The sequence below is a fragment of the Megalops cyprinoides genome, chromosome 6, assembly GCF_013368585.1.
Source record: "Megalops cyprinoides isolate fMegCyp1 chromosome 6, fMegCyp1.pri, whole genome shotgun sequence".
Classification (NCBI taxonomy): Eukaryota; Metazoa; Chordata; class Actinopteri; order Elopiformes; family Megalopidae; genus Megalops; species Megalops cyprinoides.
Window position 1 is genome coordinate 28,168,317 of NC_050588.1, and position 27,311 is coordinate 28,195,627.

The 27,311-nt window shown below is 38.5% G+C and overlaps 2 protein-coding genes across 6 annotated transcripts; both read right to left on the reverse strand.

The window, feature by feature from the left end:
- Nucleotides 1-612: 612 nt before the first annotated feature.
- Nucleotides 613-6,359, reverse strand: pdhb (pyruvate dehydrogenase E1 subunit beta). The gene is made up of 10 exons (XM_036531328.1): nucleotides 6,301-6,359; nucleotides 6,139-6,198; nucleotides 5,099-5,206; nucleotides 4,573-4,635; nucleotides 4,438-4,473; nucleotides 3,473-3,758; nucleotides 3,122-3,232; nucleotides 1,977-2,068; nucleotides 1,710-1,851; nucleotides 613-1,498 (listed from the first exon to the last, which is right to left on the reverse strand). The coding sequence occupies exons 1-10, from the start codon at nucleotides 6,343-6,345 to the stop codon at nucleotides 1,353-1,355; spliced, it is 1,089 nt and encodes a 362-aa protein (XP_036387221.1). The 5' UTR covers nucleotides 6,346-6,359; the 3' UTR covers nucleotides 613-1,352.
- A 1,043-nt stretch (nucleotides 6,360-7,402) lies between these two features.
- Nucleotides 7,403-26,301, reverse strand: pxk (PX domain containing serine/threonine kinase). Of its 5 annotated transcripts, none has more exons than XM_036530411.1 (19): nucleotides 25,974-26,301; nucleotides 22,811-22,861; nucleotides 22,416-22,463; nucleotides 21,891-22,077; nucleotides 21,470-21,547; nucleotides 20,467-20,540; nucleotides 19,779-19,853; nucleotides 17,723-17,827; nucleotides 17,281-17,382; nucleotides 16,684-16,845; nucleotides 16,246-16,363; nucleotides 15,872-15,950; nucleotides 15,711-15,759; nucleotides 15,314-15,391; nucleotides 15,009-15,095; nucleotides 14,792-14,855; nucleotides 13,837-13,896; nucleotides 13,339-13,366; nucleotides 11,497-11,565 (listed from the first exon to the last, which is right to left on the reverse strand). In XM_036530411.1, the coding sequence occupies exons 1-18, from the start codon at nucleotides 26,073-26,075 to the stop codon at nucleotides 13,350-13,352; spliced, it is 1,536 nt and encodes a 511-aa protein (XP_036386304.1). In that variant the 5' UTR covers nucleotides 26,076-26,301; the 3' UTR covers nucleotides 11,497-11,565; nucleotides 13,339-13,349. The 5 variants fall into 5 exon arrangements, with proteins under 5 accessions (XP_036386299.1, XP_036386303.1, XP_036386300.1 ...); XM_036530408.1 differs by having other exon boundaries at nucleotides 13,339-13,369; XM_036530406.1 differs by lacking the exon at nucleotides 13,339-13,366 and having other exon boundaries at nucleotides 7,403-11,565.
- Nucleotides 26,302-27,311: the final 1,010 nt, after the last annotated feature.

Below are 27,311 nucleotides of genomic sequence, written 5' to 3' on the forward strand. Positions count from 1 at the left end.
TCAACTCATCACTTTTATTCTATCTCCTTAGGGACTCCATATTGAGTGAATACTCACAAGCTGCAGGCAGGATATACTTTTTTTTCTCACAGCATACATGCATAAACATTATGTTTGTTGCTAATATGCAATTTATTTTCAATCTGTTGTGATAACTGTGAGGTTATATCTGTTTCAAAGAAAATTATTGGCAAGTAGTATATGTGAGTGCACGCACATGCATGTGTGCATAATTCACTGTCCCCAAAATATTATTTCTTCTCTATTTTCCAACATTTTTTTGCTCTGAAAATTACAGTTCAGTTGATTAAATCTATTTATTTAGATTAGTGCACATTAACACACTCACATTTTCTGAACATAAGCACAAAAGTAATTAAACATGTGGCCTCTGTACACACATATATATGATCAGTGGAATGAATGCAAAAGAGTTGATTTCAGAAGTTTAACCAAATGGCCACTAAAATATGGCCTTCTAATAAATTAGTAATACCCACTAGTATGACTGGAGGCACTGGTACATTTCTTTCAAATAAATACTCCCTGGCTTTGAGTGGCAGAAACAAAACAGGAGGCAGAGACTGTTGTGTGTGTAATTGTGCGAGGGTGACTGTAAGGCCTTTGTTAATGTGATGGATGGGGTTGGCCTCATAAGGCTTTTTTTGGCATTTAGGTCTGAGTACCTCTGTACCACACCTGTGCTTTAAGTCTAGATGATAGTCAGGAAGAAAACACCATATATATTTTTTTTAATACCGACAAGGATTTTAATCAAATCCTATGAATACAGACAGGAAACAGTACAGTGAAAGCAGAGAAATGCAAGTTCATTGAATGACCATGGTTCCAGTTATTATGCAAAATGTAAAAACGTTCATTGCAAACTGAATTTAGCCAGTAAGTGGTGCGTTTGTTTCTTCTTGAGCAGAGAGTCAAAAAGGAATTTATTTAGGTAACACTGTATTATGTTAGATGATAACCTAAGACATTATTTTGGTCTGGAGTTCTTACAGTATATCTTATCAATAATAAATACATTTAGTTGCACCAAATCATAAATTGTGCGTTTCCAATCATTTAAGGGACATTTTCTCCATACAAAGCTAATGTGGTGCAAAACTGCGAATTAAAAAAAAAAACATGTAACAGAATGAGAGGACAGACTAGTGTTATATGAAGTACACTGAAAGCTTGTGAGAAAGTGAGATCACTCTGCTTAAAGTACTCCCTACGCAACAAAAGTATGTATATATATAATGTTTTTTTCTAGAAATGTTTTTTTCTAGAGAAAAATTATGCTAAGTGCCAGAAGGGAGAATGATGCAAACCCTGCAACTGAACTGGTGTGATCAGACATTCAGTGTCTTTTTCACAGAAAATATGATGTCCTTAACCTGAGGTATACTATTGTCTTCCAAAATCTTAGCATAAGGCATGGGGATATCCACACCCGTCACTCGAATAGCAGGGGCATCCAAATAGTTAAATGCTGGACCTACAAACAAACAACAAAAAAGAAGTGTGTGAATTCCAGTCACAGAAGTTTTTTCTCTTTTCTACACCACCATCACCATGACAAAATAGATCTAAAATCTCATTTCACATTACTGTCATAAAATTGCTCTGTAATCATCAGCGTACAGCTTGCAAACACAAGCTGATAAAATGTTTGAGGTCTCCAGTCACGAAGGACAAAAACAATTTACCTTCCATGATCCTTGCGCATATCTCAGCTCCAACACCAAACTGTGGCCACCCCCCTTCGACAGTAATCAAATGGTTGGTTTTCATCACACTGGCCTCAATGGCCTCCACATCCATGGGTCTGATCGTGCGCAGGTTAATAACCTATGGGTTCATCCATGAAAGAAGGTCAAAAACATATCTCAAAAGCACTTGAACAACATTATTTTTTATACATACAAAAATCTCTGTTTTCCCTAAAAATGACACTGATGACAAGCAGCAGTTACCTCACACTCAATACCCTCTTTTGCCAAGACAGCCGCTGCATCAAGACAGAAACTCACATACCGGGAATGTGACACAAGAGTGATGTGATTCCCTGTAAAAACAGAAAAAGAGCCCGAGTGATCTACCAATTTCAGGAATCTTTCCACAGACCATGGATATATTTTCAAACACTGATGATGGAAGGTTTCCCTTGGTCCAGCGTGATGTCTATGGGCCTTTTCACATTCAGTTCAATTCTGTTTCATTTGAGTTCTTAGACCTTATTTGTGGTATTGAACTTGAAATGTATTTCTTGTCACAAACTGACTAAATTCTACCCGTTTGCTGCCCTAGTGATGCATAACAGCTTCTGTATTGAACTATAGTTCCCTAGATGCAAATACTACAGTCAAAAAAAGTTACAAACAACTACTTTCAGAGCATGAGTAAATCTTCTCACTAAAGGCATATTTATTATTGCGTTCAGTAATGAGACCAACAAAACAGAGGAAATAGAGTAAAAATTATGCTTTGTGCATGCTGTACTCCATGTGTCTGGGTAAGTGTAGTATTTCTAGGTGACGCCACAATTTTGCACAGCTGCTGGAAGCTGCTGGCTAATTCAACAGTGCACAATTACAAATGGCCTCGTACCTTTTCGTTAAATGTTAAATACTCTAAATATAAGCAAGTGATTTAGAAATTTATGGCACAAAACCTTTTTTAAAATAAAACAGATGGACAGACAGAAAGCTAGGGGCAAAGGAATCACAGAAGCATCTTCTTTGACAAATGTTTTGGGAGTCCTGTAAATGTAATTTGCCTCCATGCATAAATGGGAACTATTTGTAGCTCAAACAGCCATTCTTGCACAATTATTTTGCAACTTCACCTACACAAGACAGGGCTATCAAATAAATGGATTGAATCTACTTTGGTTTCACAGCAGCTCAAGTATTTGTATGTCTGAAGTGCGAACACCCACAGCATTCAAATGTGTGAGGCACATTCGAATGCTGTGGGTATAAGTACTCTACAAGTCAAAGCAGATGCTTGATGCAAACTTCACATCACTAGGGCAAAACAGAAAAGTAAAATCAAATAACTGTCCATTTTCTCAAGCTTCTATTTATTTTTTCCCCCCTCACCACTAGTTTCCATTTACCTTGTCTTTCAATTTTTGCCTTTCCAATAGCAATGGTAAAATCCTTAGACTGGGCTTCCTCAGACATTTCAAATGGCACACCATACATCAGCTCATTCTCTAAAAACACCACTGGAGAAAAGAAGGATACAGAATTAAAGAACCACACTGGACTGATTACTTGCCACACTCATTCCCTGGATGCAAAGCACATAATTTCCAGTGACCTCCAATCTGACATGAAAATAAATTCATTCAACATTTTACATGGAACCAATGAGGTGACGTCTATGCATTTAAGAACAACAGACTTTAACTAAAGGCCAAAAACCTGAACACTACACCTGTGCATCTCCGTACACCAGATCTTACCAGGATTATCATCTCTGATGGCCGATTTGAGCAGTCCCTTGGCGTCCTCAGAATTCCAAGGACTCAGCACTTTGAGTCCAGGACAGTGTCCGTACCAGGCAGCGAAGCACTGTGAGTGCTGGGCTGCGACTCCAGCAGAGGCCCCATTGGGCCCACGGAACACAATTGGGACGGACTGCAGGCCAGCGGACATGTAATACGTCTTTGCTGCAGAGTTGATGACCTGGTCAATGGCTTGCATGGAAAAGTTGAAGGTCATGAACTCACAAATGGGCCTCAGACCTGCCTGAGAAATCAAAAACAACAGACTGGTGAAAAAAGCTTAATTTGCATGAGGTTACATTATTTTCAATGTCAACACCAAGATGTTAGTGATAAAAAAGACACTGAAAATGAAGACTCAGAGTTCCTATACAGCCCTCAGAATAATACATTCACCCACAAGGCAATTTGTTAAAACAGTCAAGATCAGTCCAAACTGTATGATTGCTATAAAGACATGCCAATACATAAATATATTTGACTTGGAATGCCAAATGGTTTCCCCTCTTTTTTCCCCTATTTGGAATGCCCCAATTCAGCAGAGTGATGAAGCTCCTCGCCACACCCCCTCCCCCCCCAATAACAATCCAGGGACTCCCGGGCAAGCATGTTGTCTCTTCAAAACACGTGGTGCCAAGCGCTGCTTGTTTTCACACTGTAGTCCTCATCCTAAGCTTGCAGACATGAGTCAGATGAGGACACTTCAAACGCAGCATTATACAGGCAGACTGTCTGTGCACGATTGACCAGCAGGGGTCACTGATGCGCAATGAGGCAGGCAAACCCCGGACTTGTATTTTGGTTAATTGGTGCAAGGACAGCAACAAAACCATCATGAGTATCATGACCTGCGACAGAGCATTAATGAACATCATTAAAATATCTCCAGAATTTCTCCAGCAAAGTTTGATATATTAACTTACCATAGCAGCACCAACAGCAATGCCTGCAAATCCCATCTGTAAAATATGTCAGACACATAATATATTCGCCTCTAGCAGTCTCCAGTGAAACAATTCAATTACTGTAGAATGTTTACACACAATATTTTTCTTTACCTCTGTGATGGGAGTGTCAATGATGCGTTTATCTCCATATTTCTTCCACAGTCCTCTGCTTACCTGCAAACATACTAAGCTTTAATTATGCCAGTAATTGCCTTTTTATCAAAGCTTATAAACATTTTTTGTTCATGACATATTCAGTATTGAATGAATAACCACTGGTTTCATGACACTGAAAAACCACTGGTTTCATGACAGTTACAGTCTGACATATAGTCAACATGCACTTTAACATGTTCACTAATGAAAAACTGCATATACTTATTTGTTTGTCTTATTATGTTTGTCTCCTCCAAAAACAGAAAATCAATCTCTAATGGTACTGGTGTATAACTGGTGATTAGTGAACTACAAGCAGTTTTGCCAAATTTTACTTTTGAATCATTTGGTATAGAGGGCCGACCATTCCTTGCAGAAAAATCTGTCAGTTGATTATGAAGGCTATCCTTCTGTATCCACCTTGTGTACTGTATACCATACTGGCTATACAAACCATACAGTTTGATAACAGCTAAGTTACCTTGTAAGCACCATCATACTGTGCCACTTCCTCTCCAAGGAGGAACACTCGCTCATCCCTTTCCAGCTCTTCATCCATGGCTTGGTTCAGTGCATCTCGGACAGTCATCTGATATGTAGAGAAGATCATAAGATCATATTTTTTACTCAATAGTAATCGCTTTATGCAATGTGTAATGCATACATTTACTGAATATTCTTGTGTTTTACCCTTGTCTTTAACTATATATTTTTACGTCTGCCACATGTTTATGCGACTGCCGACAATGTATTCAGTCTTGGACATGAAGTTCTGTTGTACCAGTACTATTATTGTTATTAGTGTATATTATTATTGATAGTGTATTGATATTAGGAGCTGGAGGGGGCTCAATGGAAGAAGTGACTCCCCCCACAGACATATTGCCACCTGTTGGGAAATCAAAGTTTGTCCTTTTTGCTCCTTTTGTCGGGGAAATGCAATATCCAATAACAACTGACTGTTGAGGGGCTCTCTAGGCTACCAACAAACAGAAGCGACAGGTAAATACTACATATTAATTAAGACAGCAAGTCAACCGATGTTGTCTGGCTAGGCTAACAGAATGTAATCAGACCAACCAGCAAACCTTTGCTCATAGAGAATCCAGGTCCATAAAACATGAAAACTGCACGTTAACTGTAACTTTCTGACATCTGTGACATTTAACAAGTCAGCCTCTAGTTGATCATTTTTAATTGTATTTAAACTGTAAGTACAGTTCAAAATATGTATAAGATCCGTCATTTGTCATCTGAACATAATTCGTCATACATAGGCTGGCTTCCAGGTTTGTCATCTAATCCTGAATCTTCAATTCTATAGCTACGTCAGTCGCTAATCGCTGCTGGCAAATCCCTCTGTGCAAGAAACTGGAATGGAAATTCTTGAGACATTCATGAGACAGTCAATGCATATCCCATCCACTCATAATTTCTGTCAACAAAATAAGATCCAGAGATCCAGAGTATGGCTGCTGCAAGTGAAAGTTAGCTTAGCTCAACAGCTAGCTTGCTAGCTACCTGCAGAGCAGCCGGTGATGTCCTGTGGAATTCTCTTCGCAAAACCACCGAAGCGGCTTTCTGCGTGCAAGAAAAGAAGAGAACCGATGAGTGCTGTATATTGTTCTGATTATCAGACATTCGCTCACGACATGTTTTCGATTTCGATGGCAAAATACATACCCTCCCCGACCGTACGAAACACATCAGCGATGCCATCTTTGACATGTCCTCTATTTTGAAAGGCGTGCTGTGTTGTCACAGGTCTTCTGCCAATGAGGACAAGCGATGCTGAATGAGTGGGCGGAAATGAGGACAGAGAACCAGTTGCGGCAAGATTTGTATCGGGTGATGAACCGGAAGCATTGTGAAATTTACATCAGGTGTTCCGCCAAGGGCATGAAATAGTTGTGCGTTACAGTAGGTCCGATTAATAACAAATCGATTGAAAGGGGGATTGAAAATCGGGAATCATCGGTAAGGTTTGCTGCATTATGTTACGTGAGAATCAAAAAGTAAAGAGGTGGTGGTTTTCAAAGGTGATAAATAATAACCCCCAATGAGCCATATTAACAGTGCTTGTCCCTGCGAGAGAGACTGAGTGAATAGGCCTATTTAAGTATAGATCCAAGTCCCAGTCCCAACCTTAAACATTTATTGTGACAGATGGGTAACGGTACTGTTCCAGAATCATCTAGGCTAGGTAGCGACCCCCCTCCCCCTCCCCCCAAAACAACCGCACTATGGGATGTCTTCATTTAAAACTTTACTGCTCATTCCCTCACGTATCTTCCTTCATGTCAATCAACGTCAGTTATTAGGCTGCTTTAAATTAAACTGCTCTAGTCTAGTTGCAGGTGTCAGCATCCTTTCACACACAAAGCATTATGGGCAATATTAAAAGCAAAAGTACATATTTTTGATTTAAAAGGGCCATAGTAGTCCCTGGGAAGGTTTTTGTATTGAGAAAGAAACAAGCCTCTAGCATACACTTGTATCTTAAATCATGTGGTCCAGCTACACCTAACAAAGCAGAGTCTGCGTTTTCATCTATTAATAGCGTTTTTGATGATATATATATAAAAAACCTGAAAATATTTATATGTATGTATGTAATAATTTTTAAGTGTAATAATTAAACTCAGGAGCAATGATAAACATATATTGAGAGGGGGAAAAACAGTTATTACACAGAAGGTTTCTCCATTATTTTAATAAAATAATCACAGATTTTGTTGCAGGTTACATGGATTTGTACATATATACAAACATCACAACAACCTCTGTCATAATTATAAGATTTGTATGGTTTTGTTTTCTGACAGTGGATAAAACTAGTTGAGCCACTTAAAAAAGGAAAGAACACACCACATGAAACTATTACATAAATTGCATTTAGTATTAGTTACATTTAAACAAATAATTTATTTAGTTGGATAAAGGTTAAAACAAGAGGCAGGCAATGAAAATATCTCAATGGTGAAGCAAACCCCTGCCTTCCTTCATCAGCAAAAAAGTACAGTTTATTTATATGCTCAGAAAATTGTAAACCAAGTCACAAAAACTAAATGCTGCATCTGAAAGCAAACAAATTTGTTGAGGGTCTGGGAAGTTCATGCTAAAGTGCTGATTTACCTTTAAAAATGTAAGTGACCTTTGTATACATGCCAGTTATTAGGTAATAAAGGCTCACAGGTGTCAGCAGTCTTCATTTTGTACATAGACACCTTTTTTCAAAATTCAACAGTGCAAACAAGAGGCGAACCAAACAGGGCAGTGGTATGCAAATCAAGAAAATTCCAGGTTATTACTTGGTTGCATATTACATGGCTGCTAACTCCTCACTATATACAACATTAGGAGGTGTACACTAACCATCAAGACAGCACAGCACATTCATTTTTTTGATGTATGGCTGCCAGCCTTAACAGACAAAATCTAAAGACGCATCAAGACTGTTTCTCACAATAAATAGGAGGGTCTTTGTTTTCACAATTATTTCACTTTGTAACATTGTAGGCAAGTAAAACACCATCAAATAAGACTTTAAAAAGCAGCTACAGAACCAGTCTGGAAAAGGAAAAAAGCCTGTCTCAACTAAAAAAAATAAAACAACAAAAAGTACTTCCAATTCTCTCTCAGATCTGGAAAATAAACTTGAAACTTTTGTAGAGATTAAAGTGCTACTATAGCCACTCTGTGCAAGTATCACCAAATAATTGTACTTACTTTGCTGTTAGCTGAATTAGCAATCAATGAAAATATACGTGAGTCTAGGTGAATTTAATTTTAAATCCCACAGAGAGCAAAGCATATTTTTCAAATGAACAGTCATGAACTATAAATGCAATCACATTTTCTTCCAATTTGGATTGCCAAGTTGCCAATTGTTGCTGAAAGTTTTTCATACATCACGTATATTGAAAAACACACACTGTTCAGTTATATAAATGCATTACAAGAGAGACTTATTTGTACAGTCTTTTTACACAGAACACACTTTCTGCTTTGTGAGAGTTGGATTTGAAATATTTAAATTAGCAAGCATTTTGAAAACGTAAAGAAACATGATAAAACTCTCTTGCAACACAATCTGAAGACAACATAATCTAGGATCTTCTCCTTTCTACTAACTTTTTAACAGCTGACCCTAAACCATGTAATCATATGTTTAGTAGGGAGAGAGCTTACCAAGCTCTGAAATGTGCGAGAAGTCTTGATTTAAAAATAATAATTGCAAAATTGATATATTTCTGAATGGGACAAAGCATACACTTCCTGCATTTTCATTTCCAGTAACAGGAAAAGTATTCAAATTAGAACATGCATCCAGTATACAGGAGCACTGAAGAATTCACACAATGGAAATTTTCCAGAACAACAACACATCATGGAGGTCTTTTTGAATGGTGTGTGAGGATGCATAACTCAAGTGCTTTTCAGAGATAGTGGTTGTGAAAGAATGTCAGGAGGAAGTCAGCAGGTAGTCACTACACACCCTGTTCTTTGTAGTACATATCAAGTGTCTGTATTTAAAAAATTTTCACACCCTCCTTAAAACTTTCTTGTCAGCTGTTGAAGGGACATGCCCAATGCCCAAGAACAGTAAAATGAAATATGTTAGTGATTTAGTAAAAGAGAGGCAAATTTTGTCTGCTGGTGCTGTATGTTAATTGTACAAAAATCACTACAAAGAGCTTTTGGCGTATTTTGAAAATAAAATTTATGAAAAGATTTCCGGTTCTAGCTTTCTAACATGTTTTCTAAGATGCTGGTCCTTCTGGTGCTTTTATAATGAAAATTAGGGTCCAAGATGGTCTGAGAGGACAGCAGTGCATATTGGTCTTTCTTGTCCTGCACAGTAATCACACAAAACTTCCTGGGTCAATTACCTACACTTTACTGAAAGTGTTCTTAACAGGGATCTTAACCACAGCAAACAGTGACATAACTGACCCTTGAGAAAATATATTATAGGCAAAGGTAAATGTGGCACAAATGAAAGCACTCCAAATAAACACAACATATCTGCATTATCCCTCATGCCTCAGAAAAGCATACCAAGTTAAAAATGACAAAATATGAAATCAGGAAAAAAAAAAAAAACAGGAGACTGATCTATCGATGAGGTACTTACAATGTGACTATGAGAGGTGTTTGGTATTTCGTATCAAGCATTCATTCATCTTTTATTAATCATCTTTGAAAGGGCCATTGACTTGGTGCTTGCTTGATATGTCCAAATGTATACATTCACTGAAAGGTCATTTTCAAATGCTCATTGACTTTTTCTGAAAAACTTAAAATATTTATGAATATGAATTGTACCTGGACAATATGGCACCCATTAACAGTCAATAAATACTACATTATGCTATTCTGTGAAACAGTTATAAAACAGGGGAAAGTGTCAGGCATTTAATCTGATAACTGCAAAGCTTATTTTTTTCAAAATTAGATTTTTGTAAGCTATTATAATGAAGCACACTTCCTCGACCATTTGAAAATGCACAGAGCTCATTACTAATTGGTGGTATTTGGTGGGTGTGCTGCTGTTGGGTCTTTAGACAGGGAACTGAGCTAGAGGTACATTGAGTAGCTGAATGCTAAGCAGAAGAGTTATGAGCCTCACACAGTAGGAAAACCTGAACCTAATCACCTAACATGAAAACCTTGATTTCCTCAAACAAGCAGATGTCAGCCTTTTTAAATGAACATATTATTGCTAGACAGCACCTGCATGACCTTTGCCTATAATGAATTGCTGTCACCCTTCAGAAGTGTCCACAAATTATGAAGACAAAAAGGAGCGTATCACTTTTGGCTCGTTTTCATCTGCCACATTCAACTATAGCTGGATGATCACCATGCTAAAAAGAGGGTTTCCAATTATGGCCAGCTGAGACCTAGCGGCTACGGTGTGTTTGTAAAATGTTTGTCATGTTTGTGGACCTTACAAAGGAGGAAGTAGCCATGTCAATGGCATATAAATAGTGTGATCTTACGTTTTTTGCACGCTGTTTAGTTAGGCAGCAACACAGGAAAAGAGATCTATCATTGCATCACAGACCAAGTAATGTGAAAGGATATTAAAATATGGAGAGTCAAACTATTGTTCTAGGTAGGTACACAGCTGGTAAGCTAAGTCACCAGGGGCTATTTTTTTGTTAGCTAATTGACAGGTGTTCCTTTACTAGCGTTGTATATCAGAATGAGTGGTAGGGAAGAAATAATAACGGCACCTCAAGATCATGTATTTTTAGATGAATCCAACAGTTAAATGTGGCTGGTGGAAACTAGCCATTTGTCTCCAGTTTCTAGGTTTCTTTGTTATTCAAGCTAGCTTACATAAGAAAGGTAAACAGCATGCACTCACAAAGTAAACTGTAATGTTCAAGTGCTGTATTAACACTTGTCATGTATAAGCTGAGTGAGGGGCAGCTGAGCACTGGTAGCTGCTGGAATTGATGCAAGGTCAGGTATACTTGCAAAAATTTAATGAAAATGCAAACTGTCATTCTGAAAGGTTCTGAGCCGACGTGGTACAGGCCAGGCACACTTGAAGGTGGCCAGTGTGGATGAGGCATAAGTAACCAGAGGGGAAAACAACCCATGACACTCCACACTCTAACAAAAGCATCTATCTGTAGCCAAATTAAATAAAAGTGGTTGCTCTAAAAGCCCATATCAAACATGAGACATAAAATCAAAAATAGAAACAACCACGTCTGCATGGGAAAAAAAAGTAAAGAGCAGTGAATTAATGAGTCCCTCACAAACAGGGGTTGCTGCGGTCGTTGGTCTCCGCTTTCTTCAGTTTTCCTTTGCTGAAGGTCTGGATTGAATTGAGCAAGGCGCCTCGGCCCACACCATTCACAGATGGTGGCGGGGGTGTCGGGACCTGGGCAGGCTCACTTGGTGGTGGAGGAGGGGGTGGTGGCGGGATTCCTGTTTCAACCAGAGAGAAATTTTCAGTACAAGGAAAAAAATGTTTTTTATTTAGGTAACATTTACCACTAATGAGGAAAACAAGTAAATTGTGAAAGTCTTGTGTGTAATGAAGACCAACATACAAAGAGTGACAACATTCAGCGAAAGAGAAAGAAGCCCATTGTGTTTTGGATGTTCTTAAGAGTACATCAAGATGTGACAGACACTTAACAAACACAGGGGGTTGGCAAACCAATGAATTTTTAAACTAGATGTTATTCATCCTTCACATTAAATCATTCCTATTGTATTTTCTCCACTTCATTAATTATAAAAAAGCAGCAACTGAAAGTCACTTACATGACTTATTTGCTTATCAGATTATCTTCTCCAGAACAACTTAAATAGTTTATATATTACACATTTTATACGGCTGGATTATACAGAAATTTAGGTTAAGTACCTTTAGGTACCTAGCACTGCTCTGTATCCACAATACCATACTGCTGTTTGATAGGTTTGTGGTTGAAAATTGATACAATAATACCGTTTGTAATATTATTTTATTTCTTCATCGTGTTTGCAAGCCCCCCCATACAAAAACAATCATGATCACAATCCACAATAACATGATCACAACTCAGTGTGAAATAAACATGGGGTTTTCCTGATGTATTTTCTATTTTATGATGTGAATCTGCCAGTCAAAATATGTATAATTTTCTGCCACTGTAAATGTATGCCTGAGTGGACCACTTTGCAGATTGTGACATTTTAAAGGTGCATTAACCCTTTTCAACGCAGGTCCCAAGAACAGGTATGGTCTGGTTGTTTATAAGATATGAAGAAAAGCAAAGTCTCTTTATCTGATGCATCAGTACTGAATAGCAAATAATGTATCCATACCATTCTAATGTTTTCTCTCCAAATCAGTGTCACAAAGAAGCAGAACAATACTTTATATTTGGGGGGAAAAAACCCCATACCGTTTTTAAGCACAAGTGAAACATAACATTTCAAAGAAGCAAAAAGCACTTCAGTAAAACATTATAGCAAATACGTGCACGATTTTTACATGCATATACATTAGCATGTGTATATAAGGACAGCATGTAAGTATACGTTTTCTTGCAAATATGAGAGATGTTCTGCTTCTTTATGTCACTATGCCTGTTCACAGCACCCTATACTGCTCCCATTTTCCTCAATGAGTGGACATTAGGACTGATTTGGCTTTATGGAGACAAGATGAGTACAGAAGGAATGGTAATACTACACTGCAATGTGCAACACTATGTACATGGACACTCTATGCTAAATACCAGACTGTGAATTCAGCACACACATGACATTATGTTAGTGGTTTGCCTATCCATTCTTTGTGTCTTTGCTTAAATCAATTGTTCTGTTGATTGGGTGTTTCAAGCTTCAGTATTTACAGTGCTATTTTCAAGCATTGTATACCAGTATTAAAAATGTTCATATATCTTGCCATAACCACCTTGCAAAGCTACATTCTCTGAATAGATAGATGTTACTTTCTCTGAATAGATAGATTTTATACATAAATTTTAGCTATGGATGGATTTCTATGAAGCTTTTGGTCAGGACTACATGCACATCACCACCATTCCATTTAAATTCATCTCTGTTTTGAAACATATTTTTTTTTCTTACAAGTGCAAGAGAACAGAGGCACTGTGGAAATTATAACGCGGACAAAAATCTGCTGCTGAAAGAGGGTAGGCTGCAGCTTTAAAACTGGTAAGAATCTGTATTGAATTACTTTACCCCACACACGTTCAAAATGGTGCATGCTCTACTTTGAAGACAGCATAGGAGGAAAAGAGAGGCAGGTCAATGTTATTGTTCATTTTCGATTTGACAGAATCAGAACACTGTTTCTACAAGTGCATATGATCCATGTGTGATTAGGTTAGGTGGAGACAGACGTTTGAGAGGAAAACTAAATGACCAACAGTAATCACACACATCTAATTTAAAGAAATACATGAAACTTGCTGATACAAATAACATTAAACCAATGCTGTACATTCTGAAAAACTGAGTCACGGTCCTGGCTATAATTCTAGACATGTAGAGATCATAATGCTTTTTGGTTTGAATGAGTGAAAAACACAAGACATACTCAAAGAGATACAAATAGGAGTACTGTAAAAAGACCTTGCACTGGTGGCTTACTTACATCTTGGGAAAGCATCACCTGGTCATGCTGATTTAACATGAGAGAACAAGGCTGTAATGAGAATCTAAGATCCAGCGACCTACCTGTTGTGGGTGGAGGAGTTGGGGAGGAGGGAGATGTTGGGGGGGAGCTGGCTCCCGAGCCTGAAGGAAAGAGGGCCACAACAAGAAACTTTATTTTACAGTGCCAGATCTTCATGTTGTTTTTCCCCTGTCAATTCACTTAATACATTTTACTTGAAGAACTGCAGTCAAATCTTGTCCTGTGAGACATGCTATATACTCGCATATTTGGATGTTTCTAGCCTCCATTTAGAAGTTCTACAAATAGTTTCCTGATTATACCTCTCAGGGTTCCTGCAAAAAATTCTCTCAGCTTATTATCATCGTACTGCATCAAAATTCTGTTTCTGGGCCTGTTTTGTTTTCCCTCTGTACCATTCACTGTGTTCTCTCATTGCTTCTCACAATTTCTCCCCTCACTTCCATGCAAAGCATGTGAAGTTACTCCTCTCCACTGTGATTCTCAGGCTTCTTCTCTGATTTCAGCATAACTATAAAACATCTCCTGATGGGTGCCTACCTAAAAATCTTGTCTTATTCCTTTCTGCTTCTTTATCCCTCTCTACTGACTTCTCTTTCTCTCTAACGTTTTATCACGCTTTCCCCTTTGCTCTGTCTTCCTCTGCGTTAACTATGTTTCTTCTCTGTAAGCTCTGTTACTTTCATCAGTTGCACAAATACACCATACACAGGTAAATTAACTGTTCAATCCCTCACTTAATCCATTGCTGAATCTCACTGTTTCTCCTCTCTTCCTCCCTAATGGTGGAATGGACTGACTGCCAAAATAAGGACTGCACAGTCTCCGACAATTTTTATTATTTCCTGAAGACACACCTTTTGAGACATTACCTCTGAATTCCTTCTAGTTTGAGCATGTATTTTTCTAATAACCTATTATTTCTCTCTTTCAAGCTGCCATGCTTTTAATTTAAATTGCATTTTATTTAATTCCTGCCCCCAATATATGACATACCAGAATTGTTGTTATATTTTGCAGAAAGGTCTTCTTCATTTTCATAAGCCGACTGCCTGGATTTCTAAGACAAGAAAACATTTCTACTGTCATAAAAGATTTCCAATATCAACAAAACCCACCAGTTCAATGTAAAAATCAAAGGAGCGCTAAAAAGCTACTAAATACAGTCATATGTTGACTGCAGCCTGTACAGACTGTTTGCTGAGTCTTGTACCTTCCTAGCCAGGATCTTCCTCCTCTTTTTCTCCTCCTCTGATCCATGGTGAGATTGAGCCCGGGTCAGCCTTCTGTGCTGGTGGATCTTGGAGGGGTTGAGGACAACATTATTAGTGGCTGTCTCACATCTCAGTTACAGACAACGTTTGACTGAACTAACATTTCAGCAGCAATACTTCCCTTGGAATCAAATATGTGTAAGATTACATAACCAGCTACGAAACAGGTGTCATTCAGATATCTTGCGATCCGTTCAGTCGAGGATTATACTAATGCAGTCCAAGGTAATTATGGGACACTAACCATTTTCTGTTCTTCTTGCAGTCGTTTCTCCAAACACTCTTTGGCAATTTTCAAGGCATCCTTTAATTTGGTGGTGATCTACATTTTAATTAAAAGGACAAGGTATATGTAAAAAAGTATGCAAATAATACATAAGTAAGCAGAAATGATGTCACCTTCAAGATGACATGACATTCTTTATTCACATGCAAAAACAGCTGATATATCCAAGGGGCATGACCAAATACTCTTGAAGTAACTCCTGGAACCCTAACTAATATAGCTAATTTTACTGCATTGTCAAGTAATTTGAATAATCTTTTTATGTTGGTTTTCAAATGACCAGAAGTTCATTTATGATCAGAAAACCAATTGCTTGTTTAGAAAAGGGTCATCTTTTTTTAAATACGCTTCTCACCTTGAACTGGAGCTTCTCTGAGTTTAGCAGCTGTACATCGCTAAACAGTCTGAAAAAACCGTGAGAGAGTAGGTTGAAACAACCACTGCAAGGGTAAACATGTACAGAGGGTGTGATATTATTTTTGTGGACACTAAATGACTATACTGACGGTTACTCACGGTGTCTGCAAGAGTTGGGCAACTGTGGGCATCCCACTTTTACAAGCTTCAGTGGTCAGGATAGACTGCAGAACAGACACTACAACAAAAAAAAAAGACACAAGGAGTGATGCAGAGCCACAAATAAAGAACCATTCCAAATCATTCTGAATTTCTCATTTGTGATGAACACCTGGGTCACTTTTTTAGACAAAATGACGACAGTGATTCCTCAGCCAGTGTTGATGGCAGTCTGCCTCTGCAGTGGACTCTTCTGATAAACCAAACATGCAAGTGACACCACCAACAGGTCGACAAAATTACATTTTGTGTGGAATGACTTGTTTGATTTCACGAACATGACGTGCACAAACTATGAAGGGCTTGGTACCCACCCACAGAGGTGGATGGAGCAGGCGGGTAGTGATCAACTGGAACAGCATCTGGAGGTCTCCCATATGCCATTTCATACAACAAGTGTCCGAAGGCATACACATCAATGCTCTCTGTTGTCTGAAAGCGTTAAAATCATAATGAGTTACATGTTCAAGTACAAGAAAGGTTGACTACATCAATCTGGTACAAGGTATCTTCACATTTACTGTGTACAGTTACAGTGGTAATTCAAGCACATGTCATCCTTATTCACATCCCAATAACAATGATGATGAAATGTACATTACACATTGCTTTGAGGCCTAATTTTAAATGCCATTCTAAGTATCCTCACTACAAAACTGTTTTTAGTGTTAGCAATCCATTGTTCTCATTTCTGAAGACATATCACTGTATCACTCATAAATTACTAGGCAACAAAGCTTTCAGTTTCTTACATTGATCTTCCTGAACTGTGCTACATAGGGTCTGTAGTATGAGGGAAGTCCGAGCAAAGAGTTCTCTATGTCCAGAAGTTTGCATGTGTCATCTTCTAACAGGATATTGGATGCGTGGAGATGTCCATAGGGAAATCCTTTGTCGTGAAGAAATTTAAGGACCTAATCAAGGGAATAAAGCCATTTAAGTAAAGCAGCATTCCAAAAAGAACAGAAAGCATGACAAAAAAGATGTACATACACCAAGGTCATTGGTATTTTTCTGATCTACGCATGTCAATTCTACCAAAAATAATGTGAAACAATAAATGCAGACCATGTCAATGAAAAGTCAAATACTTGACATATTTACAGTATTTTGACACCCACCCTCTGCATTTGCTTTTCCACGTATAAAAATGCAAATACAGATGGGATCATTACAGTATTAAAAGCTTGGCAGTCAAGACTGTATAAGACAAAAGATCTTGTGAAATGCTGAAGGATCGGACTTTGTTCTTACACGAAACTCCTCTTTTAATTGTATGGCTTAGTGTCACATGATAGGTGTAGGAGAAAGACATTGAGATCAAAAGGGAAATGTGTCCTGTGGCGTACCTCTAAGATCTGCCTTCCATACGTTCGGATTTGCTGGAGGTCCAGACCTTGGATTTTCTTAGGGTTACAGTACTTCTTCAGGAAAGGTTCTTTTGGCTTTACCTTTAATGAGGGACAAGGGGCATAGACTGAATTCATTGAGAACCCTCACCAATGCACTTGTGTTTTAAGTAAACATGTGGTTAGAATTGAAGAACTATGGTTATCAATTGGATTTTAGTCATTTTTAATTTTTTTTTCTTCAAAGCTCATTCCTTATTTCATAATACTGTTTTTCAAATATTACTACAAAATTGGAAAAGTAGTGATGGGAAAAAATCAAACATTTGAAAATGAAAGGGAGAAAAACATTTCATACTTGGCCAAGACTAGCATATGAATACATGTTGACGGTGTGAAACTGTAATAATACCAGACCACATATATCGTACTCGTGCCATACCTTACATATGTGATCTCTCAGTGTGCCTTTTTCATTGAACATCCTGATCACTAGTGCAGAGGACTCGCTGGTGGTGGCAAAGGTGACTGGGCAAATATAAGAATTCTACAGAAAAAAGAATTGAAAGAAACAAGAGTTTATTTCACGAGACAGATTCCAGAAAGACACATCCCTCAACCCAGATATGGAAAGGAGGCACTATTGTGGCTCCAGATACTATAGTCTCGCTTTGAAACAGAGACCTTTTTGGAGCCTTTCCTTCTTTTTTAAGCCAAGTTAAGCACTTAGGCGAAAAAAATCCATTGGAAGAAGAGCTCAGCTGAAATTTAACATGAATAATCTCTTTGTGTGCCAAGCTTGTTTATGTGTTTTGTATCTTAGTGATAATTGAGGGGAGTCATGAGGTCTTGTTTTTCCCCCATGGTGTTCATGCCGAGCTCTTAATCAGCTGCCCTGAGAGCCACGGGAGAAGAAGCAATTGCGGGCTGAGGTAAGAATTGGGTGAAAGCATCCATTAAATCCTGAAGACAAATTCCAAAGCCTTTAGTATACGGTATCAATGTACATGCAGCAGGTGGTGCACATGCATCTTTTCATTTAACCTTCTGGTCTATAAAAAAGTCATCTTTAATCCCTCAAGAGAAATAAATCCATAAGTATGGAATCCATGTTCCATCCGTTAAAACATTCAGATGTGGAGAGTTTGTGAAGACGCAATAGTTCCATCCCCCCACTGCCTACATTCTGATGGGAGTTAGTGTCTGATGTTCACATGCTTCAGGAATGGATTAAATCACTGAGGGCCATCTTAGTGTGGAATGCATCAGATCAGCTGATACAGACAGGGGTTGAGAAAGTAGTCAAGACTGAACAGAGATAGTAATAGGTTAGTAAAGTAATAACCAGAAGTTTTCTTACTTTCAATATTGTTAATATTTTAGAAATTTTTACATGCTTGCCTTTCTGGCAAAGACATTTACATTCTTGAGCTCCTCTCTTCCAGTTCAGATGCCAAATTATGAGTACATATGATTGGTTGTCTATTTGGACTGAGCTACTGTCCAGCAAATGTCCTAAATACATCCTTTCTAGTAATGCTAAATCCTACTCATGTGTGCTTGTACTCATCTTGCATGTCATCACATTTGCTACATTTTTTTAAAATGGAAAAACTGTGAGTGATTTCTACCCTCCTTCCAGATTACTAAAATCACGTATGCCTCCACATAAAGAAAAAGCTTTAAAACTGCTACTTTATGGTTTCAAGAGAGTTCACTTCAGGTTTTAAGGACGTTTATGTAAGTAACACATGCCCATATCTACGCTATGCTTACACATCACGCACAGTGTATTTTCAGCTTTATCTACATCACATCTGAGGTGTTGCAGAAACTCCATTAAGCTGTAGCTGACACGTATCTGAAAAAGGTTCATCCACGGCTAAAGTGGGTCAGCATTAAGCTGGCATAGCTTCTTTACTCAGTAAATTACACTTCCTCTGTAGCAGGGCTGCACTGACATTTCTCCTCTTGTCTAAGCAGAGCCTTAGGTGTGATCCATGTACTGTGTACTGCACATCTGCACGTCATTTGAAGAGAGACTGTACGTCACGTTGGATATGACCACGCTGCAGCCGTTTGCCAACTCTGAACGATAACCTAATTGCCGTTTGTAAATTCTGAGCACTCCACTCTTGGAGGGCTGATGGAATAGTCTGGACGCTGTGGAGACTGGAGAGCCCGCTTGGCAGAATTATCTGATTTCAAAATGGTGAGTGAAATAACAGCTGGATGTAGCAGATGCATTTGGGTGGATTCCAACACTGTAGTTCAGCATGCATCCACTTGTAACAGAGACCAAAGTCATTTTTTTCCTCGCCTGATAAAACTCGTTCAGTTTCCTCTTACTCAAAACCCGCCTCTGCACAATGTGACAACTGTTTCATCAGCTTCCGCAACCACCTAACGGTCATATCACCTTCAGGTCACATTGCAAAATAATTCCCTGTGAATTTATGAACATGCCCCTAGAATGCAGCTGAGTCATAGACACTTACTGATACCGTGGGGAGAAGCTTTATGGCAGACTGCAGATCTTTGTCAGAAAGGAATTTATCAGGACCCAGGTCTACCTACACAGTGTTAAAAAAAAACAAAACAAAAAAACACTAAGCAACATTGTGGAATTTTAAAGATATGATGACCTCAATTACTGACCAGCACATTAACTGCTTCTAATACATAAACACAAATTCTCCATTTTTTCATTACAACAAATATAAAGATGCTTTTACAGTTTAGCATTCCACTGTAGAATTGTGCCTTTGTAGTAAAACATGAATTAATGCATTGCATTTAAGACTTTGAACATTTCATATTCATTCATTCTCCACCCCACTTTGACCACTGCAATTTTGGGGTGAAAATATGATTACCTTAAGAATCCATATTAAACTCAGCTGAATACAAACCCAAATGCAAGACATCAACACTTTTTTAAAAGTCGGAAAGTCCAGCCCTGAGGTAAAATGTGACCTCGTGCTTTCCTGATGCGCTACATGACGATTCATAAGTGGTTATAATGATTAGAAGCCAGACTATGCTTATTACAGCTGTTACATAAAACCAGAGAATCTGTTCCTTTCCGGAAGACCAGAGCTCTGCATTTCACGCATCAACTGAATCTTTACGTAAGGCTCAACACTGCCTGAGAATTACCATTGGGCAAAATGTGCAACAACTCACCCAGCTTAAGACTTGCCGTTCCTTGGGTTGATCTTTGTTTTTGATTAAAAAGTATTTCTTTCGTATTCTCCAGCCTGTGATATAAACGAACAGAAAGGCAATCTGTCATAAACGCACCCTTCTCTCAGAGAGCGCAGTCAGACGGGGACGCAACATTCACTACAAACTGCATCTACGACCAGCTGCTGTGCGGTGGAAACAGCTGATAAATTCTTTACCTGTGGTCTTGAGCTGTCACCTCTTTATTGAGGCCAGGATGTACTCTGTGGCGTAATATACTTGCCTTTCACTTCCTTTTTTTCACCTTAAAGGACAATTTCCCCAAAAAGCTAAAATTTAATCTGTCGTTAGAGATTAGTAGGTATGCAAATTCAAAAAGCAGGGGACCAGTTCTATTTCTGTCTGTTAGCATGAGGCTGGCGCACTGCTACAAATGGCACAATTTAAAATCCCACACAGGGGAACAAACACCAACGTAGCCTCTAATGAGCAGACTATACCCCCAAGTTGATACATTTAAGTGATCAAAAATGGTATCTAGTGAATATGTAACAAAAACGCAATCTACAAATGAAGAAGAGGTACAGTTTAGGCTTTCTGTGCTATGAGGGTTGACAGGGTGAAGTAGGTGAGGAAATCATGAAAGAAGTTCAAACTGGATTGTTCACTTAGTTATAAAAAGAAATGACAACCTTTTCAATACGGATAACAATAACAGCTAAAGTAAGAAAAACATGACATTTTACCTTTAAAGTAAATTTATTCTTTATAACCAGCATAACACATAGCTCGACTCTCAGTACTCCTGGCCTTATTCTTCAAGCAGCAGAGATCATGAATGAAAGCGATGCTTCTCAATTCTTTTCACTTAAGCACAAATTAATTTCGATTAAATCTGGTGTTCTAATAGATAACATAAAACAACTGCACATGTACAAGTCAAATGCCTGCACTAAATACAAGACTAAGGGAGGGGATTTCAACATAGAGAAGGTTTACTCACCTATGTCCTTCAGTGGCTCCACCACCTCCCACTTGGGGTCAGACCGGAAGAACATGGAAACTTGCTGCAAGGCTATTTCTACAGAGGAAGAGGAGACAGGTGGGCTGAGAGAGCTGCTCCCCAGGCATGTAACACAAGCACCTTAAGTGTTCTTTTACAAAAACAAAATCTCTGATCACAACCTCAATGCTGGGGGAGAATTTTTTATTGCTTGCTAACAACATATATTTGTTAATAGATGCATAGAAAATTCACTACAGTAACTGTATACAGTAGCTCAAATGCGCTGAGGAAAAACACACATGTCCACATCTTCCACCAATGCACCACGTGTGGACTCTATCATCAACCAAACCTTCTCACTTCTCAAAAATATTACCTGTTTTCAAAACAAATTGCTTATTTGTGCTTTTCCTCTGACCTGTGTAGTTGGCAGAGTAATTGTTTGGATCGAGGAACTTCTTGACCAGCTCACAACTGGATAGGATGTGGTGTGTCGTGATGAAGTTCAGATACGTCTGCAGGCCTTTCTGCCTCTCCGCGATGAACTCTCTGTCCATGTTCCCAATCAGTTTCTTGGGCGGAAGGGGCAGGTTGATGCCAGAGATCTGCAGAGGAAGAGGGTGACCAAAGGGTTAAAATGAAGTGGCTGTGTGGTTCAGGTTTTTGTTTACCACACAGACCTCATGGCTTCTCCACTTGCCTCTGGAATGTGGGGTTCGTAACACGACTAGTTCGCAGGAAATTCTTTTCGAGAAACCACAGCAAAAAAATTCAAAGGATTCCCTTTGGTAATTTCAGTTGAAAATGTTAACCAGTTGTTCCAAAACATAGGAAGAACAAGGTCTTTCAGAAGATATTTGGAGGTCTTTTACAATGGTGTCAACATTGAGGGTAAAAATTTCACATCTGTGAACAGGAGAAATTGTGCACACAGATCACTCACCAATAAACTATTGTTCAGCATGTCGAAGTCACTGTATCTCCTTATGACCTACAAACAATAGTAAATAATGTGAAAGCCAAGTTAAGGACATGAAAACCATTAGTAAGAAGAAATCTACCAGCTAGACTGACAGAGTTTTTTTTCATGCAAAACATCAAGTAGCAATTATGACAGTACAACAAAATCAGAAAAGACTAAGGACCAATGGATGAGACAGTATGAAGTACAAAATCTATCAATTTATTAGGATAACTATTTATCCCATTTATTGCATAAATTTATTTGTAGGTACTGAGCAGGTTATACTTTCTATAGTTTCCTTAAGCCTTAAGGAGTTAGTATTTTGAGTAAGGTAATAGCCACCACTTTTTGCAGAACAACACAGATTTATTTACCTGCCAGCTGTTTTCTGAAGAGACTCCCCTCTGAACACGAATAATGTATTCCTGTTTGACAAAATAGACCAAAAAATTGTTTTTAATAATTTCAGTGAAGTACATCTTTCAATGGAATTTGGTGATAGTGCACCGTGTCTGATACACTCTCTACCATCATGCTTTGCATCATGTGATTTGTGAATGACGGCGAAGAAGAACTGACTCAACAGATCACTATCTTGGACCTTGAATAAAGTTTGTACAGACGCAATAGAAAGAAGCACGTTGTAGAGCACAACCCGGAATGACTTCCAATTAGCTGTCAGTCAGGCTGAATGCTTGACATTCAAACCACGTTTGAATGTCTACTGCTGTGTCAGCTTCAGGTTTCAGCATCGCGTTTAACACAATCAAAGTGATTTGCTAGTCCTGTGATCCATGATTAGCTGGTGCAGAGGCCTCAGGTTCTTTCTGCCTTGCTTCAGCAAATGCCAAGAGAAGCTGTACACAGCACAGGGACGGAGAAGAGTCCAAAGGTCCATCTTAAATCCGATCTGTTCACCCCGTGACACTATAGTGTACTGGACTGTTTACACATGAAATGGCTGAAAATTGTAACGACACTGCACTATAATGCTTTACTGCTCCATGTTTAAAGCAGTGTAACTCAAAGAAAGGAGTATTCAGTACATGGTTTGTGGTGAGCGGTTTCATAGTTGCTTAACATGGCAGTATGGACATTCAGGCACTACACGCATACATGTGCTGGGAAAAATGATCAACATTAGCAGCAAACGCAGAAGTACAATGCATGGGCCTAACAGCGTGTGTATGGAGACCGCAAATCCCATGAGATCAGAAACATTTCCCCCAGCTGCTGTTTTTATACTGTGTTACAGAAAAATAAAGGGCTCATGAGATCATTGTCACAGTGATTTTTCTTTCTGGATGACTTCAGATGATTAGAGAGAAGGCATCAGAGTCAAAAGCCTTATTTTATCATTTGTGATACTGATAAACCAGGGAGATTTGTGCCAGGGGGATCATTCTATGTTTAAGTATTCAGGCCATTATTTGACATAGTATTTTATAGGCTAAGTTCCAAATCCAATAAAGTTTTAGAAACTCACTCTCTTTACAACTGCTTCCTACAATTAGCAGGAATATTAGCCGACCCTTACTTTCCTTGCCTTTAGTATGATTTCACTGTGAATGCCTTTCTTGGCTTCTGTGCCTTAATGCTCATTCAACAGTATCCAATATCATTATGAATATGTGTAATCGTGCAGATACTTTTCAATCTACTCTGTCAAGAACAACAGCTTTACATGTAGCAACGAATTTACTTCTAGCACAGCTATTCAACAACCTGACTGTACTTTTAGAATAGTATGCAAACAACAAAGAGGTCTGCCATTTCACAGTACACAGCATTCATTGTATTTGCTTAATTTATGCCTTTGTCTTTTACTGCATGACTTCACAAAAATTTGAAACCTAAACTTAAATGAAACTGGAGTTTTAGCTGACACAGGAAACACTATTTCACTTCATACAAAAAAGTGGAAATTCCAGACGAATCTAAAGAGTCATCAACAGTACACTCTTTCTGTTCATTTTCATGGCAGCATGTTCCTCTTGGCTTACGCCACAGGAAGTTTTATCTAAATTACCCTAAATTTTAAAACTGCAACGTCTTGATGTGATTCAACTGCTGGTGTAAACCACATCCCAGTATTATTATTTGGGATTGTAACAACATGTGTTTACTTAAAACGAAACTGCTTTTGAATTCAGTTAAATATAATTTGCTGCTCTGACAAATTCTCGAGCGCAGAAAACAATCAAAACGATTCTAAATGGCACATCCACATCTGTGGTCCTTGGCACTTTCCAGGTAGCATACCGGGAATACCAAATGTTCCAATTGTTGGCGACAAATAATCATGATACGGGAAGGCACTAACAAATAATGACCTTTTTACTCGCAAATTCCGTACTAATATAAATCCGAAAAAGAAAGTGTCCAGTTTCCTGTCATGCCAGCTGGTTCACACCAGCCTCTGAAAAAGAACACTTCATGAGTACTACAAAGTAGCCAACTAGAACGAATGAGTAGGTTAAAAGTCAAGCCTGATTAGTTTTTATCTAACGTTGTCCAACTAGTTAGGCTAGATCTGTAATGTAAAAGATACTTTATTTCTACGATCGAAAACAGATAATGGTTATTGTATAATACATTTAACATGTCACCGGAATGTAGGTAGTCAGCTTGATAAAAAATGAATGGCTAGCTATCAAGCAGCTGATGGGGTTATCGACAAGATGGGCAATGGTTGAGATAGTTAACGTCGATTTACAATCGATTAAAATTTAACATCAGCTGACGTTAGCTACCTTGGCGCTTCAGTAAATGAGGAATATCATTTAACCAATAAAGTGGCGAACGCTTAGCTAGGTAAATAACTAGTTACCCTCTTACCCAACATGATCAGTCGGAAGAATAGGCTATATATTCGCTGATTAGATAGGTACGTTTACTTGTTTACTAGTTTAAACCGAAGCTTACTGTCTATGTTACAGCAGCTGGTTCGCTACTGTTAGCTAGCGAACTAACGTTAGATACTGTGCTGATCAAGCGTGGCTATCTAGGCTTTGATAACTGGCAGACACTGGACTTACCGTTGTATCTAGTAGCTAGCTGGTTATATTGTCTGTCTTGTGTCAATAAAGCGAACTGCCTTGGTAGGAAGGTTCTGGACCTAAGATAACTAACGATACCTCACTGCCGCAAGATCACAATTAGCTAACTACAGCGTAAAGGTTCGATAATTGGATAACCATCCAACTAGCTAACTGGCTAGCTAACGATGCTATATTTGTTGACTTCGCAGAGCTCTATGTGGGGTAACGTTTGCTAGCTTGCTGTCTAGCTGGGAATGTGCGGTTACACCACAGCTAGCCAGTTAGCTAGCTAGCTAGCAATTAGTTGACAACGTTTACTACAAGCTAGCTGACCAACTCAGTAGATGTCCCTGGCCAGCATACTATCAGACTGTAGCTAACATTATTCGGTAGCTACCAGGATATATGATATATTTAAGGCAAGATAATCCATCAAAGGGCCGCCACAATAACATCCGAATCCCCATGACAGGCTCCCGCTAACACGATCGCTTACTGTGTGGGAGTGCAGACTCTGGCTCGCTTCGATCACTGCTGTCAGCGCCACGGTGTCGTCCAGCAGGATCTTCCCAGCCGACGGTTTCTCCATGAACGCCATTCCGGCGTTCGGGCAGGGTGACGGTTATCACAGCAGTAGCGGCTAGCTAATAGCGTTTAAAAAAGTAAATATGCCGTATTCTTATGGAAAGAACAGAAGCTTTTAGACGGTGACAGGATGAGTCCTCTCATCAAAGGCTTGTCAGTGGGCACCCGGACTGGTTTCCTGTGCTGCCCTTGTGGTGGCTTGCTAGTGCCTGTCAGTCTGATTTGAGGTAGGTGTATGTCTGCGCGTTTCCTTGGCCACGACTCGAGCGGAAACACGTAACTAGTCTAAAAGTTACATGAGGTAACTTATTAAATTCCATTCAGACTGCTTTACTGCATTGACAGATAGTGTTTACACAAAGGCTACCAGGTATAACTAACTACGCAACAAGCAAAGCGAAGAATAAAACAGTCAACTACACAGGACTACAAATAAACCAAATAAATTAAACAACAAAAAACAGTGCCATACAAAACAACATCATAAAGTAAAAACCCAACCCAAAGCATGTTATGTTTAAATGAGGTGCCTTTTTTAGTCTCTCAGGCTTCGACCGATAGTTACATACTGTTTTGCTATACTGTATCCTCAACATGGTAATGGACAGCACAGAAAAAAATGTAGGGTTATCGTCTGTTTTTTTTTGGTAAATATCTGTTCTGCAGGGAGTGCACCAGTTGTCTTGACCTCTGGTATGTACATCATCCATCCAATCAACCCTGCAACATATAATTTAAGAAAATCGAACTATTGTGTTAGAAATATTTATGCCAAACGTCTACCCTTGATTATAAGTTTAGAAACCAATTAAACTCTTTCCTGATTGTGTAAGCTCTCACTCTAAATGAACACTTAAAGGTTATTTTATCTTTTTGCATTGACCTACTACTTGCACATACAACTATCCTAAAAATCATAAAAAATGCTAAATTACTGTATGGTCTGTATCAATGCGAAGATGTTTTATCACTATCACTTCACTATTATCACTTAGGTCATGCACAAAAATGTACATGGAAAAGTAAATTTCATTTAAGACGTCAATATGGAAAATTGTGTAATTAAGTTTTAAAGGTTTTTTTTTAAGTATTAGTTTAACTACTCATTATTGTAAGACATATGGTAGTAAAGAACCATTAACTGGAACCCTTGGTACATTTTATCAAACAATAATACATTTTATTGCTGTAAACATCAGCAATTTGTTTCTCTGTAGTTACTCCCTGCTAGGCAGCAATATTAATGATT

Excerpts from the sequence above, each read along its gene's own strand:
- pdhb (XM_036531328.1), bottom strand. The coding sequence starts at position 6,345 with ATGTCAAAGATGGCATCGCTGATGTGTTTCGTACGGTCGGGGAGG. Across the intron at positions 3,759-4,437 it reads TTGCTGTTGGTGCTGCTATG|GCAGGTCTGAGGCCCATTTG; the intron begins GTAAGTTAATAT and ends TTGATTTCTCAG. Across the intron at positions 1,852-1,976 it reads AAGAGGGTATTGAGTGTGAG|GTTATTAACCTGCGCACGAT; the intron begins GTAACTGCTGCT and ends ATGAACCCATAG.
- pxk (XM_036530406.1), bottom strand. The coding sequence starts at position 26,075 with ATGGCGTTCATGGAGAAACCGTCGGCTGGGAAGATCCTGCTGGACGAC. Across the intron at positions 20,541-21,469 it reads GGAGCCACTGAAGGACATAG|GCTGGAGAATACGAAAGAAA; the intron begins GTGAGTAAACCT and ends TTTATATCACAG. Across the intron at positions 15,096-15,313 it reads TGCAAGAAGAACAGAAAATG|ATCCACCAGCACAGAAGGCT; the intron begins GTTAGTGTCCCA and ends AACCCCTCCAAG.